The 19644-nt window shown below is 39.9% G+C and overlaps 1 protein-coding gene across 4 annotated transcripts in view; it reads right to left on the minus strand.

The window, feature by feature from the left end:
• LOC133576088 (1-phosphatidylinositol 4,5-bisphosphate phosphodiesterase beta-4-like) overlaps window positions 1-19644 on the minus strand; it is a 126401-nt gene that overhangs the window by 20626 nt on the left and 86131 nt on the right. For all 4 annotated transcript variants that reach the window (XM_061929046.2, XM_061929050.1, XM_061929047.1 and 1 more), the window contains 18 exons: window positions 17734-17813; window positions 17594-17647; window positions 17422-17503; window positions 17232-17332; window positions 15695-15752; window positions 14918-15026; window positions 13558-13768; window positions 13393-13486; window positions 13042-13121; window positions 12886-12970; window positions 12722-12812; window positions 12551-12646; window positions 9164-9312; window positions 8966-9064; window positions 8757-8901; window positions 6865-6949; window positions 6429-6553; window positions 2577-2628 (listed from right to left, as the gene is read on the minus strand). In XM_061929046.2, the coding sequence (XP_061785030.1) occupies window positions 2577-2628; window positions 6429-6553; window positions 6865-6949; window positions 8757-8901; window positions 8966-9064; window positions 9164-9312; window positions 12551-12646; window positions 12722-12812; window positions 12886-12970; window positions 13042-13121; window positions 13393-13486; window positions 13558-13768; window positions 14918-15026; window positions 15695-15752; window positions 17232-17332; window positions 17422-17503; window positions 17594-17647; window positions 17734-17813 (1796 nt within the window). The remainder of the gene's footprint in view (window positions 1-2576; window positions 2629-6428; window positions 6554-6864; window positions 6950-8756; window positions 8902-8965; window positions 9065-9163; window positions 9313-12550; window positions 12647-12721; window positions 12813-12885; window positions 12971-13041; window positions 13122-13392; window positions 13487-13557; window positions 13769-14917; window positions 15027-15694; window positions 15753-17231; window positions 17333-17421; window positions 17504-17593; window positions 17648-17733; window positions 17814-19644) is intronic.

Genomic DNA, 19644 nt, shown 5'->3' on the forward strand with positions numbered 1-19644 from the left:
CGTAATCTGAAAATTAACCAAACATTAGCGATATTGTTATTATAAGCACAAACGCAGACTGCCTATTTTAGCCGCGCATTAATAGCAGTGAGCAAATGCTAGCTTACATTGCTATTGTTGCCACACTAAGCCGGCGGCTGTTTCTGCTTCGTCTCAAGCTTGCTAAAAGTAAATTCTAGATTATAATTCATGCATTTCTCACCCTTGTTGTAGACAAATATAGCTATGGACCGACAGGCTGTCGACTTTCACATCCAGAGATGGCAAAAAAGACCTATTTGCTGCAACTTTTTTTAACCCTTCGCAAGGATTGCGATTGAATCTGTCACGGCGCGGACTCAAACCCGCTTTCCTCCTGCAACTGAGTGTCACAGTTCCTCCTCTGGCTGCTCGCCCGGACACGCCCCCGCTCACGCTGAGCGCAGCAAGCCCACGCAGCAGCAAGCCCAAGCAGCAGCAAGCCCAAGCAGCAGCAAGCCCACGCAGCAGCAAGCCTGCGGACGATCACGAATCAGCGCACCTGGACCTGATGAGAGGGAGTTGTATAAAGGACCAGTGGACCCAAGGATCCAGGCGGGAACTTAGTTTCTCAATGGTGTACTGTAAGCCGACACAAGCTTTATGCTCTCTCTTACTCTCTCCGTATTTCTTCCCCTTCTTGATTTGTCCCCTGTCTTCTCCCTTGTGCCCGCAGTGTTGTCCTTCCGTTGCCTTGGTTTTGAGCTGTGCGTCTCGCTCCCTTGGACTCCCCCCCTGGATCTCGACTGCCTTCCTGGATCTCGACCCCCTGCTTACAGACATCCTTTTTGCCTCGCCCTTTTGGACTTTCAGTTTGGAACAACACCTCCCGGTAACACTCAACAGATAACTGCTTCACAAAGTCTCACACCATACACCCTCTTGAATTTAGTCACACTCCATTCTATAGTTTATTAAGTATATTGTTCATTGTTTATTATTTTATATTGTTCATTGTTTATTATTTTATATTGTTGATAAATATAATAAATACATAGAGCAATATTGTCCCCTGGTGTCTGAGCCGTCATCTCCCCTCTGTAAACACAACAGAATCGTCATCTATACGGGATTATGTGAGCATCTTGTCGGTCGGCATCCCAGAGAGAGTGGAAATTGTACAGTAAGTGTTTGCTTTATTATGGTTTCTTATGGTTAGTTTGTATGTTTAGCACCTAGCAATGCTGCGGATGCTATAGTGTTACAATAAAGCTGCATCTGTTTAGCACTCCGCTTTTAAAACTTATTGCTCATCCTTTTTGTGTTCAGGCTAAAAAATATAAGGTTCTGGATCATAATTTGTCCCAAAGTAATTGTAATTGATTGATACTATTTTGATCATATTTATTTATATATATATATATATCTATTTATTAGCAAACTTTGGAAGTCTTTTTGTGTCATAAATCCGATATACTGTAGCTTCAATACAGAGGCAACTTGTTTTTTCACTATACTGGTACTTTAAGCAACAACTGAATACAAATTATCAGTAAATAAAATGTGTTGATTGATATTAAGATTAGAATACAAGATTCTGCTGTTGAATAATTAATCATTCATTGTCAAACCCATTGTCACTGCTGTATCGTTCAAGTGTCTACAAACCCCACTTCCTGCTTCCAATTCCAATCCAAACTTCACTCTATGGCAAATATATAATCATTAGTAATAATATCATATAATTATGTTTTACTACGCCCAATTATTAGTCAATAATATGTATATTTAAGCACATTTTATGCATTTTTTGCCTAAATGAAGCTTTTTTAAGATTAAAAATGAACTTTAAACAACAAATGTAAGGTACTGAACTGTATTGCACAGCAGATCATTGTCATCATCACCGGAAAAGTTGCAGCATTTTCACAAGTTAGTGGTTGTGTTTAAGAATTGTGTAGTTAACTGTGTGTGAATCTATATTACTGTACAGTATGTCTTGTTTGTATTACAATGCAGCAGTGATGTGTCAAGCGATACTGAAGCATCAATGCATTATAAAACCATTAGGAGTGAAACTGTGTCCCTCGATACCCATATGTGTATGTCACTTTAAGAAAAAAAACATGATAGATGCAGCTGCTGTGTCGTTTGACTGGGAAGCTCCAAACTTTTGTTTGTCAAGAAGCATTTCTCTCGGCTCATACTAAATAAAGTCGGAAAAGTGGCGTGTCGCATTTGACATCAGTTTGTTCGTCATTGTTTTACTAAGAAAAAGTGTGGGATCATTTTTATATTACAGTACCAAATAAAATAAAGGTTATTTTTATGTTTATTTGGCTCTTTGACCACAGTTGTGCGTTTAATATTCCTTCTTGCGCAGATATTCATGGAGAAAAAACCGAACCCAATTATATTTGCCAATATCTGCAAACTTTTTGAAAATAAATTCAGTAACGTTTTGTAAAAGATTAAGACTTTATATATTCATACAAAAATAACACATTTTCTTTTCTTTTTGGTCTATCTTTGGTTTGTTCTACATGTATCAATGTGTTTTTAAAATTTTAGACCCCAGGAAGGATCAATACTACTATTGCAGCAGGATGCTCTCTTACCCGCACGAGCCGTTGTATTCAAACTTGCCCTGGTTCAACTGCATGGACAGATCTGAAAAAATACACAAAAATCCAATGATGGCACATTTCTTCCCCCCCCCCCAAAAGCTCATCCTCTCGTGTGCAGTCTTCCACATGAGCGGCTGCAAGAGCGCCATATGCTGAACTATGTTGGCCTCTGGTCATGTGGCAACAGCTGCTTTCCAACAGGCTGCTTCCTCCACACTGCAGTCTGTGCTTGGCTTCTAACGCTCCAAAGCAGAACCACTACATTGTAATGCACCTTGATTCAGACTTCAACTAACAAAGTATTGCATCAAAAGGTTTGAATCGCTGTTGAAACCATATGTGGCAAGTGTCAACAGCAGGGGTCCTCAATAGACGGATTACGGTCCAGATGGAAACTACAACATCATTTGACTTTTTTATTTTTTATTTAACTAAAGCAACTTTTTAGGGGATTTACATAAACTTTATTTTGACCTGTGCAGCTTCCCTTGTCATTACCGTAACCCACTAAACACACAGGAAATATACACACACCTATTGCATGCATTGTAACTCCTCCCATGTGACACCAGGCGGCCAATTACACGCTTTATTAATGGCAAGAAAGTATAGGGTACAAAAATAATGTTGAAAAGATAAAGGACTAAAAACTGTTTATACAGACCATTTACCCCATTTGGTTAGTTTTTAATAGTCCGCATATTTGTTGGAGTAAATGTTTATGATATTACATTTTCCAAAAGATAATAGTGTGGATAAAGGTTAACATTTGCAACTTCAAAATTTTAAATGTCAAACAAATAAAAAGCTTGCGTTATTTTGATAGCACTTTTCCTTTTTGGGTTTCAAGGGTCTGAAGCATGTGCGCTTTTTCTATTGGTTTATATTAAAAACAATTATTTAGAAAACTCAAAATGCTCCTACTCTATTTTTCATTATATTATATTATATTAGAGATGTAACGGTATTGTAGAGACCGTGTTATTGCGGTTCCAAAATCTCTTTACAACAACGCCATGATGTGTGACCATGTGACCATATCAAACGAAAAACTTGGTGAGTATAGTTTTTTTCTGGCGCGTGTGTGTTGGCTGGTCGAAAAATTAATTACATTTCCCATAATCCTGTGCGCAGCGGACAGAGGATTTGGGAGATTCTCTCTCAGATTGCCAGGCCAGCTGATCACTGTGCACCTGCATATGTTGCCACGACTCGCTGCATTAGCGACACTACAATTTGTACTAATGCAACGTTCCTTTTTTAAATAAGCTGTTTAAGAAGAACAAGTAAGTCCAAAGCGTCCGTCTTTTATGCTACGTATCCCTTTTAGATGAGACCACGACACGGCGACAAACAGACAGACAAGCCCCGGCGAAAACATAACCCATTATCAGTGGGTTATGTGGTTAGAGTGTCCGCCCTGAGATCGGTAGGTCGTGAGTTCAAACCCCGGCCGAGTCATACCAAAGACTATAAAAATGGGACCCATTACCTCCCTGCTTGGCACTCAGCATTAAGGGTTGGAATTGGGGGTTAAATCACCAAAAATGATTCCCGAGTGCGGCACCGCTGCTGCCCACTGCTCCCCTCACCTCCCAGGGTGTGAACAAGGGGATGGGTTAAATGCAGAGGACAAATTTCGCCACACCTAGTGTGTGTGTGACAATCGTTGGTACTTTAACTTATATATATATATATATATATATATATATAAATACATATACATATTATACATCAGGGTCCCCTCACCTCCCAGGGGGTGATCAAGGGTGATGGGTCAAATGCAGAAAATAATTTCGCCACACCTAGTGTGTGTGTGACAATCATGGGTACCGGTACTTTAACTTTAACTTTAACTATTTGGCAGACGTAATAAACCGTGCCATGGTCGTCTCGAGTGGTCCAATCCAAAACAGACTTGGTCAAAGTGCACCACGCCCACGGTCGCCTTAATGCACAAGGCTTACCTGGGCTGAGGCCCAGGGGCCCCCTCCCAATTTGGGGCACCCGATTTTGATAGCGGAATGCAATGATTGGTGTTCATAGCTGTCAATCACAGACATCGTGTAGCGATTGTGTACTTTCTGTCGGCTGCGTTGTTTTTTCCTACTAAGCATCAATTTGTGAGGTATTTACATTATTGAAAGTTAACAGTTAACTTTTATGAGAAACAGCATTTTCCAAACTGATACACATGTCCACTGCAGAGGACACTGCTTCTCAAAAAGTAAAAGTTGAAAGACATTAAAGTGAACATTATTGTTTTACACTTGTTACACATTTACATTGACAGTTTAAAGACACTCTATTGTATTTTTTTTTTTTTAACATTAGCTTGTAACAGTGGATGTTTCCGCACAATTCTTTGCATATAAAAATACATGTTTGTAGTAATAATTATGATTAGAACATTTAAGCATTATGTTTGTGTTCAATTACAGTAAGTGTGTTTATCCTAAACATTCCTGCCACTTTATTTTACACACTATGGCATTTTCAAGTACATTTTTTTTACATAATGCTCATATTCCGACTCGTGACTTCTTCCCGGAAGTGAAAACCAGTGCTGAGTACAAAAGAGGCTTAAATCTTCCTGAAAAAAGCAGATACGAGCAAAACACCCAACTATGCAATGGACTAGAGCCCTATACTTTATCAAAAATCTGTCACGTAATACCAAGGATTATACTTCGGTCCCGTTCCCAGACAAATCGAACTCTTGTGCTCCAGACATCGTTTTACACGACAAAACAGATGAAAACTTGGAAAAGCATGGAGGTCTACAACTTATTTGTGTGTGACTGGGTCAATGAAATTGTTGTCAAGATTCTCCCGGATAAATATGCATCGTTTAAGCTTGGGTAAGGTTGCATTTCATGATTTATCTTCGCGTCTACTCCCATGTTTGTTGCTGTTGCAAGTGGCGTTTACGTATAGCGTATGTATCATTGTAGTGACTATCTTTTCAAACAGACTGCAGCACTAATTTCCCTGAGTCAGTTTTGGTTACACACATCTATCTTCTTCTTCAATTTTTTCTTGACACGACCATTTATTTTTTTAAATTTCCGCCTGTGTTCAGTTCTCAGAGAACCGGCAATTAATGACAGACTGACAATCGCTCTGCTGTTCTCTCCAAACAGGAGAAAGAAGCAGCTCCTACTGACTTGTGATTGGTCAGAACGTGCCTAGCTCAAGCACATGGCTATTTTCATTATGATTTGCATATGTAAAGGGGACGGGGTCTAGGCGTGCCAAGCCACACACTCGTCTGCGGAGGTTTCCAAGTCGATTGCGATTTACATCTGAACGTGCCTAGCTCAAGCACATGGCTATTTTCATTATGATTTGCATATGTAAAGGGGACGGGGTCTAGGCGTGCCAAGCCACACACTCGTCTGCGGAGGTTTCCAAGTCGATTGCGATTTACATCTGAATTTCTACTGGCGTACGCCATTTTCTGTATTTGATCGTACGTCCATATTTAGTAGGAAAGTCATGCAACTGTTTGTACATCAGGCCCCAGGTCTGCACCCCGGGCGTTGAGTTTGACACCTATGCTATATACTGTATATAATTTGATTATACTTTGAAGAGGTCAAAGTAGTATGCAAAACACATGCAGAACTAATACATCCCAGTGCAGTGGCAGCTCCTAACATTGATCATTTCTGCTCTTAAAAACATTTTGTCCATCCCACATCTTTAATTTATTGTCAAGGCAGTGTATATACTTATATGCAGTGTGTGTGTGAGTGTGAGTGTGAGTGTGAGTGTGAGTGTGAGTGTGAGTGTGAGTGTGTGAGTGTGTGTGTGTGAGGTCCACGTGGCGTGATGCGGTACCTGGGGTCTGGAAGTTGAGCGAGACCATCTGGCAGCCTGCGTTCCAGAAGATCTGAGGCATGTAATTACTGGAATCCACTCGGCCCCCTTTGGGGTAGATACGGCTCATCTGACGCTTGTTGTAGCTGCACTGATGCTCAGGAAAAATTACAACAAAGACACACAGTGAGCACGTGTGTGTGCGTGTACATCAGATGGACTATTTTTAGTCTGCTCAGTTTGGGTCAAGCAGTCCCCCTGGAGCAGGAGAGTGAAAATGTGTGTGTGAGGTAAGTATATGCAACATGGTTCAAACACACACTCGTCTCTCGAGGTTCACACTGGATTGTTATGTTTTTTCATTCTTTATGGTTACTTTTTTTTTTTTTTACTACTAAAAGTAATCAAGTTCAAGAGAGCCTCCAGAGTCTACGTGGACCAAAAGCCAAAAGGATACTTCACAAATTCAATGGCGTTGGTCTTCAGGTAGCCCAACCCCACCGACTCATTGAAAGAGGACATGTTGTGGTGGATGTTTTTTTCTGAGGAAGATCATAAGATAATATGAAAACAAAATTGAGAAGAAAATGTCTCCTCAGCATATTGACAAACTCCGTAACTTCACTAGCAAAACTGAAGTCAAATGACAAATGATGAAAACACATCTTATCACATCATGCTGACCTAGTAATCAGTAGTTGGGACAATGCACTATGAAGCAATTAATAGTCCTGACTTTGTTTAATATATCAAAAACTGCATGCAGATCAGAATCCGAAGGCTAAATTTCCATCCATCCATTTTCTACCGCTTATCCCTTTCGGGGTCGCGGGGGGTGCTGGAGCCTACCTCAGCTACAATCGGGCGGAAGGCGGGGTACACCCTGGACAAGTCGCCACCTCATCGCAGGGCCAACAGAGATAGACAGACAACATTCATACTCACATTCACACACTAGGGACAATTTAGTGTTGCCAATCAGCCTATCCCCAGGTGCATGTCTTTGGAGGTGGGAGGAAGCCGAAGTACCATTGCAAATCATGAACCTTATGGAAACATGCAGTGCTACCTTGCTAAACTTTCTTTAGCGGCAGCCTTTATTCATTAGTAAAAATACTACTAATAGTTAGGGATGTTAGGACCACAGTTTTATACTGACGATAACAATCATCCATGAGTGAGCGAGATGTATTAACTGTACATTTAAAACAATTATTCAGGTGCTATTGACAGTGTAAGAATAGCAACACAACATTTGAAGTAGTTCCTTATTCTCTTTTATTAAATACAAGTGAAGTGAAGTGAATTATATTTATATAGCGCTTTTCTCTAGTGACTCAAAGCGCTTTTACATAGTGAAACCCAATATCTAAGTTACATTTAAACCAGTGTGGGTGGCACTGGGAGCCGGTGGGTAAAGTGTCTTGCCCAAGGACACAGCGGCAGTGACTAGGATGGCGTAAGCGGGGATCGAACCTGGAACCCTCAAGTTGCTGGCACGGCCACTCAACCAACCGAGCTATACCGCCCCATATATAATATATATAACATACAATTGTTTGATCAGAACAAATGCAATAGTACAAACTAATTGAACAAAAGTACAAACTAATCTACAAACGTTTGTACTATACTTGTAAATCAACTGGTTTTTCCCTCAAACTTCGCCTGCGTCCAGGGAGTTAGTCCCTTACATTGTACAGATGAACAAAAACGACAAGAAACCGATTTTGAGTAATTCAAATATTGATCTAATCACTCTAGTTTCAATAATACACTGATACTACCCTTGCTATCAACACTACCAATTTATGGATCGATCCGCCCTCCTCTTACATGTTATGTACAATGTGACAATGCTGGCACAGCATCAGTTTGTTTTCATATTATCTTCACTCTAACTCTTATTATTCGACTTCTTACTTTCCTGTTAATAACTGCTTACTTTATTCAGCAACATACTTCCATCTACACTTCTTGAACTTTACTAAGCACTTATTTCTTGTGTTGTTTAAAGTTAGCTTCGCTGCTAGTTTAGCGATTAGCATGCCTTCTTGTCTGCTCCTTATTGTTCTTACTTGGTGTGTAACGTGTTTAGCCTCGTCCGTCAGTACTTCATTGATAATAACACTTGTAAAAATGTTTATTTTTTATTTGCTGCTCGCTGCCTCTGACAGCCAAAGGACCAAAACACTGAATTGGCATTGATGCTATGATGTAATTTTTCACTGAAATCCGACAATATTGATCAGTGGCTTATCAATCAGTATTAAAAAAATCAGAACAGGAATTATGCAAATGTAGTTTACAATTTGACACAAAACGCAGTAGAGGTTAAAGCATGCTCACCCTCGGCCACGTCGAAACTCTGGAATTTGACGGGCTGCGCGTAGTTGACCATGGCGGACAGGAAGGGGTGAATGTTGGTGGTGGCACCCACGTACGTGTACTGAGCGATGAGAGCCTCCTCTATGTCCTCGGAGCCCTCGCCACCCTGATCAGAAAGCGATTAGATTGACGAATGGATCCAGATGGTACTTTAATTTGGTACTGTTTACCTTCTTGTTGTTGTTGTCTGGGTCAGATGCCTCCGAGATATCTGTGGCATCGGCGGTTTCTGTAGCTTCTGACACTTCTGTTGCGTCATCTTCAAGCACCTGGACATGCAGATATCCACAAAGTATTGCAGTTTTAAACCATGTTTCTTTTGTACGTATGGTTGGTGTACAGTAGTAGCTCGTCAAGATGACAGCTACCTTCTTGATACTGTTGCTGCGCTCCTCATCCTTCTTGGAGTTCACAGCATTGGACTGAGCATCACTGTTGGCTTCTTTGTCGCTGGCCGCCTCCGACAGGCTGCTGGGAGCCTCCGACGCCGCATCCTTGTCTTCGGGCTCCTTTTCTCCTACACACACACATTCATTGAACGCATCAATGAGACAACAATGGAGGAGAACGAGGGTGTCCTGTATTGTATTGTATTTACTTCTCTGCAAAAAAGGACACACCTTTTGACCCAGGAGGAGACTATGGGCTACCCAGTATACTAATGTGTGTTTATTTTTGTTTAATACAAACCCCGTTTCCATGTGAGTTGAGAAATTGTGTTAGATGTAAATATAAACGGAATACAATGATTTGCAAATCATTTTCAACCCATATTCAGTTGAATATGCTACAAAGACAACATATTTGATGTTCAAACTGATAAACATTTGTTTTTTTGCAAATAATCATTAACTTTAGAATTTGATGCTAGCAACATGTGACAAAGAAGTTGGGAAAGGTGGCAATAAATACTGATAAAGTTGAGGAATGCTCATCAAACACTTATTTGGAACATCCCACAGATGAACAGGCAAATTGGGAACAGGTGGCTGCCATGATTGGGTATAAAAGTAGATACCATGAAATGCTCAGTCATTCACAAACAAGGATGGGGCGAGGGTCACCACTTTGTCAACAAATGCGTGAGCAAATTGTTGAACAGTTTAAGAAAAACTTTTCTCAACCAGCTATTGCAATGAATTTAGGGATTTCACCATCTACGATCCGTAATATCATCAAAGGGTTCAGAGAATCTGGAGAAATCACTGCACGTAAGCAGCTAAGCCCATGACCTTCGATCCCTCAGGCTGCACTGCATCAACAGGCGACATCAGTGTGTAAAGGATATCACCACATGGGCTCAGGAACACTTCAGAAACCCACTGCCAGTAACTACAGTTGGTCGCTACATCTGTAAGTGCAAGTTAAAACTCTCCTATGCAAGGCGAAAACCGTTTATCAACAACACCCAGAAACGCCGTCGGCTTCGCTGGGCCTGAGCTCATCTAAGATGGACTGATATAAAGTGGAAAAGTGTTCTGTGGTCTGACGAGTCCACATTTCAAATTGTTTTTGGAAACTGTGGACGTCGTGTCCTCCGGACCAAAGAGGAAAAGAACCATCCGGATTGTTATAGGCGCAAAGTTGAAAAGCCAGCATCTGTGATGGTATGGGGGTGTATTAGTGCCCAAGACATGGGTAACTTACACATCTGTGAAGGCGCCATTAATGCTGAAAGGTACATACAGGTTTTGGAGCAACATATGTTGCCATCCATGCAACGTTACCATGGACGCCCCTGCTTATTTCAGCAAGACAATGCCAAGCCACGTGTTACATCAACGTGGCTTCATAGTAAAAGAGTGCGGGTACTAGACTGGCCTGCCTGTAGTCCAGACCTGTCTCCCATTGAAAATGTGTGGCGCATTATGAAGCCTAAAATACCACAACGGAGACCCCCGGACTGTTGAATAACTTAAGCTGTACATCAAGCAAGAATGGGAAAGAATTCCACCTGAGAAGCTTAAAAAATGTGTCTCCTCAGTTCCCAAACGTTTACTGAGTATTGTTAAAAGAAAAGGTGATGTAACACAGTGGTGAACATGCCCTTTCCCAACTACTTTGGCACGTGTCGCAGCCATGAAATTAGTTAATTATTATTTGCAAAAAAAAAAAAAGTTTATGAGTTTGAACATCAAATATCTTGTCTTTGTAGTGCATTCAATTGAATATGGGTTGAAAAGGATTTGCAAATCATTGTATTCCGTTTATATTTACATCTAACACAATTTCCCAAGTCATATGGAAACGGGGTTTGTAGATACACTGATACAATGACAAATCTGCTCGACAAATGAGGGACCAGCAGTAGTTTACGTCATCCCAGCTGAAATCTCAAAGTAGGAATGTATTTTTTTACTTCCAAAACAATACAAACATTGGATCTTTGCATATTGGACAGTAAGAATATTGATCTTTAGGAGGAAGGAATCTTTGGAAACCTCATGATTCAATTACAATTACGATTCAGGAGCAACGATTCAATTAAAAATCGATTATTGATGCATCTTTAATTCATGTGTATTGATGCAGTATTAGATTTATTTTCGATTCACTAAATAACCGTTTATCACTTGCAACTTTAAAAAAACTATTCATTTGAAATAAGAAACAGTTCAATTAATTCCGACATTTATTAAATGAATTAAAATGTGTGCAAAACTGGACCATAGGTGCCCGATAATAAAGGAGCTGGTCGTATCTCTTGGTTAGGTGACTCGCTGCTGTCAGCCACAACTTAGAACTGTCTGCATTACTTTTTTTTTTTTTACAATAAATAAATTGATTATCGATTATTGACGTTTACTTATCAATTCTATAATCGTCCATGTACAAACTGCGATGCATCTAAAACATTTATTATTTCCCCCAACTCAATTGATCTTATACAATATCAGCAAGAATCAAACATTCCATCCATCCATCTATTTTCTACCACTTGTCCCTCTTGGTGTCACGGGGGGTGCTGGAGCCTATCCCAGCTGCATTCGGGCGGAAGGCGGGGTACACCCTGGACAAGTCGCCACCTCATTGCAGGGCCAACACACAGACACACATCATTCAGTAATATGCAACTATAATTATTCAATACTTGTTTATATTGACTTTCAGTTTCAGGGCGGCATTGCAACATTGACAAAAGCATGTGAGGAGGGCGTCCATCTTAGAGATTGTTTTGACATTTTAACAGGTCAGTTCGCTTTCACAGCGCTGGTGTTGCTATTGTTTGTACTTACTACTTTTTTGTCGAATGAATTGTTAAACTTCAATTCCAATCACCTCTTATCATTTTAGACAGCCTTAGAACAAGAGGTTCTGGATGGACTCTTCTGTCATAAAAGGGAGGGTCCCAACATTGCATATGTCGAGCTTGTGAGCGCTTAGCTGTTGTGTAGCTGCTACCTCCCAGTAGTCTATATGTAAGTGACTTGACTAAAATACAAGAAAATACCAACCTTGTGTGCTTATTGGAAGACATTTAGATGTTAACTGGCTGTCCTGTTTTACACAAGTAAACACACTGCAAGACTGCTTGTATCAGAGCACTTGTATCAGACATTTTACATGCAAGCTGATAAACAGTACTTTTTGCTGATATCGGACAAATATCCGAATCGGGAGACCCTTACCTCATAGTACCTGCTTTTACCAATGTAAACATGTGAAACACAGGACTGACATGCTTTTTTCTATCCTTTTTTGTGGGAAACAAACCCAAAGTAATTTAGATGCATGGTAAAAAAAGATTATCTGACCATTCTCTGGGTCGTCCTCGTTCTCCTCTCCCATAATGATTGCGGTGGTGTTGGTTTCGCCTGCCTCCATGTGCTTCTTAAAGGCCTCCAGCTGCTCTGTATGACAAACATATGAAACATAACCTGGCTTTTCGAAGGAGGGGCGGTATACAGGTGGAGCGGCATACTTACTCTGCTCTACTTCGGGTTTCAAGCGTTTGTTTTTGATGAGGATTTTACGTCTGAGGTCGTTTGGTGAGGGGAGGGGGCGCCCGGATTCAATCTGCGCGAGGAAAAGGTTGCAAGTGTAATAATAAGTGAGTAAGGAAAAGGAGGAAGGGTACAGGAGGAGTTACCGGGAAGTTCTCTAGTGGTTGTTTCAGGAGGAGGTCCCCAAAGATCTCCTCACAGTACTTGGCCATCTTGTACTGTTGTGGTTTACTGGTGGGGCACACAAGCAGGTTTGTGTATCAAGACAAAGACATGAATACTAGTGCAAATATAACACATACCTGCAGTGGTTTTCAAAAGATAAAATAACCGGAAACTCTGCTGTGACAAATGCTGTGTCTTTGATGGCTTGGATGACATCCTGTGTGAAAACATAACAGTTTAAAGTTAAGTTAAAGTTAAAGTACCAATGATTGTCACACACACACTAGGTGTGGTGAAATTTGGCCTCTGCATTTGACCGATCCCCTTGTTCACCCCCTGGGAGATGAGGGGAGCAGTGGGCAGCAGCGGTGGCCGCGCCCGGGGATCATTTTTGGTGATTCCGTGAAAAGAACGGTCATGAGGATGCAGTATCACAATCTAACCACAAATGGGCATCCATATACTGTATCATGTAATATTGTGAGTACCTTGAACAGGATGTCAGTGCACATCGCCTTGCCGTGAGTGATGATGGGCTCCTGGTCCTCTCCTTTGCCGTCCCAGCAGTCCAGCTCCACACATCTGGCACAAAAGATGCATCTCCAGTATTCCAGCAGATGTATTAACATGCATCCCAGGCAGCGTTGAAATACCTGCATCCAGAGAGCAGGGCCTGGCGATACATCTCCACCGACGACTTTCCTCCAAACTGGCGCCCCGTCAGGTAGGAGTTGTGCGACGAGCTGATGAAGTAGTGTGCCAGGGGCTGGTCCATGTCCTGGTAAAGCTCCAACCGGTCCAAGAAAACCGGAGCGTTCTCGTCCGACATCAGGTACCCGCAGAAGCCATCGCTGGACATGTGGCCTAAAGATGAACAATATCAAGCATTCATTCGTAAAATGTTATTCATATTTTAAGAATAATCAGCAGTCATATAATTATTCCACTCAATTTGGGGAATATACTGGTGTATACCTGTAAGTAGTTATGCATTTGCAATTTTATGTCAAATGTGTTCTCTTTCAATCTAGTTTGTCAAATGTTTTGTAACAGTTTAAAATGATCAAAATACTAATTTTTGTTAGTCTGTTAATGGGATCGGCCATTGTATGTTAGTATCAAACCAGTGGCAACATTCTTACTTTATTATTTAATTTGCTTTTTCAATTCATACCAGGCGTCATTGTTGACTTTTCATGCTTCTACATGTTTTTTAATTTTATGTGTACATTAATGGTCTTTCTTTTATGTAATTAGTTTTGAGTAATGTACTGTCATTTGGAGGCAACCAATAAACAACCTCAACATGGAAGTTTTTTGTCTCTCTAAATTATAGGACTGCTTACCTATCTGCCAAACTAAATACCAACATTCAACGAGGGCAGAATGCTGTGTTTACAAATAATATCATTATTGTTATTATTATAACCTCCAGCTAAAATTATGAAAAAATGTTTAAATAATTTTACAATTATTTCAATGTTAAAAAGAGAAAAATGGCACAAAAGCATATATAGTATGTTTAGTGTGTTGTACTCCTCCAATAACGCATATACCAAATCCAGTGTATAAATACAAGAAAGGAGCAATAAATGTTGTTATACGTATTTAAAAAAACAAAAAACATTTCTATTTTACTAAAAAAAATGGGGTTAAAATATAGCCATAAGAAAAATATATAATAAAGCAAAACTATTTTTTGTTATAATTATATTAACTTAATGTTTAAAAGTAATACAACTTTTTTAAAGTTACATTAAATATATTTTTTATAAGTTAAGTAGGAAAATGTCATATAATGCTTTGAGCTCAATAAAAAGTATTGATATAAATTAATATATTGCAAGAAATTATGCAACATATCATCTTGTTCATTGAAAACACTATGAATAATTTCAATGTATTATAAACATGATCAATTATTGCAAAATAACATGGTGCTGCAAAGTGTAATTTAAATCTCCCACAGGCAGATGGCAGCACAGTCCCACAGTTCCCTTTTTCTCTCTTTACCTTTCTTTTTCAGCTCCTCATCCCTCTCATATTTGTCTATGATCTGCATGGCTCTCTTGTAGTCGTAGAACGGGAACAAGATCTCGTTTAATCGGGGGTCCCGTTGGTTCTGGGAAGCATAGGTACGTCACGTGTCACACAAACCAACAGGCAGCTAGTTGACTTCGCTAAAATAAAAGCAAACAATAAGAAAAACAAGTGGCACAGCACACAGGTGGCGCGACACAGGACTAAAGGATCTTCACAAGTAAGAATGTGGGAGGTGATTTCATGTACAATAACAGTGCTTTTAGATGAGGGGATATGAGGCGCTGAGTCAACAAGGTAGCCTTATTATTGCAACCCAAAGCTCCAATTAGCGTGTTGCCAACGTGCGGCATAGAACGCAAGAGGAACTATTCAGCCACATAACACAGCCAGCAGGAAACCAGAGGAGCCGAGCAACAGGACAGAAACTTCTACCTTTCCGTTGCCGTGGCAACACCAATCAGACACAGGGCAGGCGAGCGGTGGCGGCAGCAGAGAGGGACAGAGATGAGGGATGAGAAATGAAGGATGGCATGCAGAGGTGGAGTCGGACGGAAGTTGCCCTTGACGGGTGTCTGCAAGTGAAACTTCCTAATGGAGTTTTCGGGAAGATTTGGGCTACTGAGCAAATAAGATGGAGGGCAACTTCCAGCCAGGGCATGGTGGGAAGCTGAGGGTAGGAGAAGTGGGGGAAGGAGGAGGGGCATGACAAGCTAAAACACAATAATTTATGAATGATAAAGAGCTTACTTCATTCAGAAAGCTGACTAACTGGTCTACAGTTAAATAATCACTTTTGCTCCCATTGCTGCAAAGGAATTAATTAGAAGAAAACAAAATGTTAGCTCCTGGAAACAGTGGTTGACTCAGGCAGTCAGTAGACATGAGAAAGCAGGACTGAGTCATGGTCATTAGCTAGAAAGTCAACTGTAGAAGCAGGTTAGGCTCTTCAGACAAAGTTATTAGTGCAGCAGGTGCTATTATTTACAACAAGATGCAGTAGCATTACATGGAAATTCATATTTTTTTAAACAACTTCTGCTAAGCCCAGGGTAAAGAGGAGCAAATTAAATACAACCAGCAATAAATGGTTGGATTTTTCTTTTGGAGCAATACTTATTACAAAAGGACAAAAAAGGGTTATTCAGAGAATAAAAGTATACACAAGACTTTACATCGAAGAAAGCAGAACCCATGTTTGTTATAAAAGTTAAGTTTTTATGTTTTTGTTTGTTTGTTTGTTTGTTTTACAGGGCCTAACTTCTTTTCACCCTTGTGTGATAGTTGATAATGTAAAACAAAGCCATCAGTGACACACATCACACACTGTATATTATTATTATTTTTAATTGTATTTTGATTTATTTTTTTAAATGGATTCTCATTTTATATATATATTTTTTAGGTCACATTAAATGCCAAATAATAATAGGCTAACAATTGAAAATTGTCTTATTTATTTCTTTAATTTGATTTTGTCTACATTTTCTATTATTGCATTTTTATTATCTCAATATACAGTATTTATTATGTTTTATTGTTTTAACAATAAAAAAAATTAAATACATTTACAAACATTTTTTAGATAACTGTAATACTAAAGAAAGGGTAGTTGCAAGTATTGTTTCAATAAAAATGGTAAACAATAAATTATTTCCTTCAATCCTTGTTTGAACAGTAACACTGTGTTTTAATATAGAAAAATAAAATACTGAACTTCAATCAAGTAATTATTTGGCATACCACAAGAGGGAGCCAGCGTACATAAGTTTGAGAATCACTGAGACACTTGAGACTTAGACAACAAATCAGTATGGACTAAACAGCGCCTCTGCAGGTTGCAGACTAGGAATGCACTCATGGTGCCTTCATTACCTCAAGAGGTGATTAATTATTCATAATTACCGGTAATTAATCAGCTTATTAATCAGCTATCTATCCATCCATCCATCCATCTTCTACCGCTTATTCCCTTCGGGGTCGCTGGAGCCTATCTCAGCTACAATCGGGCGGAAGGCGGGGTACACCGTGGACAAGTCCCCACCTCAATGCAACAAAATTTCATTCTTATCTGTACTGCAAAGTTCAAATTTGAATGACAATAAAAGGAAGTCTAAGTCTTATTAGTTAATATGTCAATACCAAGCTGCTATATTATTTAGTTTTGATCAAAAAGCTGTGTTTAACTTTAAAGGTTCTACTCTGTTATTATATTAAGGTACAGAATGATTAAGAACTCAGTAAAGTGAAAGGAAGTAAAAAAACAAAAGCAGAACGAGGGTCTTACATCTTCTTGAAGAGGTCCTCTAAGTCTGTGCGAGGACAGATCTTCTGTGTGAGTGCGTAGAAAATGTCAAACGTGAACGCTGAAGGTTCAATCTCGTCATTCTGTGGAAAAAAATAATTGAAAAATATATGCGTTAAATCAACACAAGCTACTAAAGCCCCAATAACTCATCTGAAAAGCAAGACCTGACCTTGCCGCTCGGGAGGCCCAAGTCTTTGAGAGCCTGAAAGATCCCCTTCTCCGTCTTCCCTGATGCAAATGTACGTGTAATCCTTTAAAAGAGATATAAAAAAGCTGAGTGGATTTTACTGGCATAGAAATGAGTTCATGCAGCGAACACCTCAGCGACGATTGACTCTTACCCTCTCACAGGAATCTTGCCATTAACATTGGTCAGGACGCACATTTTCATCCAGCTAAAACAAGGACATGCAAATGAAGACAGATTAGACCTTGCTGCCAGTCAGAGACGCAGACGGGGACAGCCTCAAGGTGCACTCACTGCTTCTTCAGGCACGTCATTGGACACACATTGTTGGCCTTGAAGTTGTGAATCACCGACCGCAGTCCGTCCGTCCATTTCTGTAAACACAACCGTTGCATGTGTTTAACAAAGAGAAACACACACACACACACACACACACACACACACACACACACACACACACACACACACACACACACACACTTTCTCTCAGTATGATGCAGTGCAGTCGTACAATGCTGCAAAGTAAGGCAACAATAATAAACAGTGTAAAATTATGATGTTATATTATTCATAACACACTAACAAATAATGTTTAGAATGGCATGAACAGGGGTTTTATCAAGTCATGAAATACACAACACAACCAGTCCAAGTCCCTCAAAACAGGCTGTGAAAGCGGTGATGATCACATGACGCACACATTGCACGCAGATTTACATTTGGACTCCAATGTCTTTATTTTTCTTCAGCAAGAAGCCAGCCGCATATAATGCACTCTCTTGACTCCAGATGATTGTTTCTGTGACACTGCCATTTGTCGTCAAATTTGCAAAAAATCTGGGTCATCCATCATTCCATTCATTTTCTACGGCTTGTCCCTTTCAGGGTGGCAGGGGGTGCTGGAGTCTATCCCAGCTGCACAAGTCACCACCTCATCGCAGGGCCAACACTGATAGACAGACAACATTCACACTCGCATTCACACACTAGGACCAATTTAGTGTTCCCAATCAACCTATCCCCAGATGCATGGCTTTGAAGGTGGGAGGAAGCCGGAACACCCGGAGGGAACCCACGCAGTCACGGGGAGAACATGCAAACTCCATACAGAAAGACCCTGAGGCCGGGGATCGAACCCAGGACCTTCTATTTATAAAAATGTGTAATTTACAGAAGAAAGCAGCTTATCATGCATGATTTGGTCCAGTGGCATCAAGCATAGCCCTGCAATTTGTCCTCAGATTTGTGCAAATTTATTCCGTATTTTAAAAAATATGTCATTTAGCAAGCAGCATATCATGCATGATCACCAGAGGTGAGTAGCAACACGCTAATTTACTTAGGTGTTAATTTGTACTTGTTAAAGTATTTTTAATGCAATATACTTTTTACTTTTACTTGAGTATTTTTGTGAAGAACCTTTACTTAATTTGACTGTTACATTGTACACTGTCACATTTCAATATGCTGCATTTATTTAAATCTATTGATTACCGCTTGCAAAACATTTACATTCTGTTGGCTTGTAGGGAGATTTCTTCAAGCGGGCACTGTCACATGACTTTGTTTCACCAATTTAACATAAGCCCTTGTGACGTTTGACTCCATTTCACCAAACGGAGCCTGAAAGTCACATGACATCTCCACACTGTAAAAAGTGTCATTATATTATTTTTTTTTAAACTTCGGCCTGTGAAAAGAGGCAGCTAACCCCTTTAATTAATGTTTACCTTACAAAGTAGAAAATCTTCTGCGTCCGTCAGTAGAAAGGTTCACATTTCAGCCTACAAGAATTCCACTTCTAACTAGAGACAACATGTTGCGTTACGTTGTAGATGTTTTTTTATGTTTTAGCCGTGCATATGCTAACATTAGCCCTGTTATAACATCATGAATATAATCTTTTGTAGTACATGTTGTAATACCCTCAGACACACACACGCACACACTACAACTATAGTTGGTGTGTGTAAGTACCATTAAAATATAGTTCCTACATAAATCAGAAGTTACTTGACACTTACTCAGCACTTGAGTTGCTTTTCACTGAATACTTACTCAAGTAAATATTTAGATGACTACTTTATTTTACGCACAACACTGCAATTTGTCCTCAGATTTCAGCCAACTTTTTTTTCTTGACCTATAAAACAGCAAGCAGCATACTATCTTGCATAAAATACACTTCTTCCCATTGCAATACCA

This window comes from Nerophis lumbriciformis, linkage group LG34 (genome assembly GCF_033978685.3).
Source record: "Nerophis lumbriciformis linkage group LG34, RoL_Nlum_v2.1, whole genome shotgun sequence".
NCBI lineage: Eukaryota > Metazoa > Chordata > Actinopteri > Syngnathiformes > Syngnathidae > Nerophis > Nerophis lumbriciformis.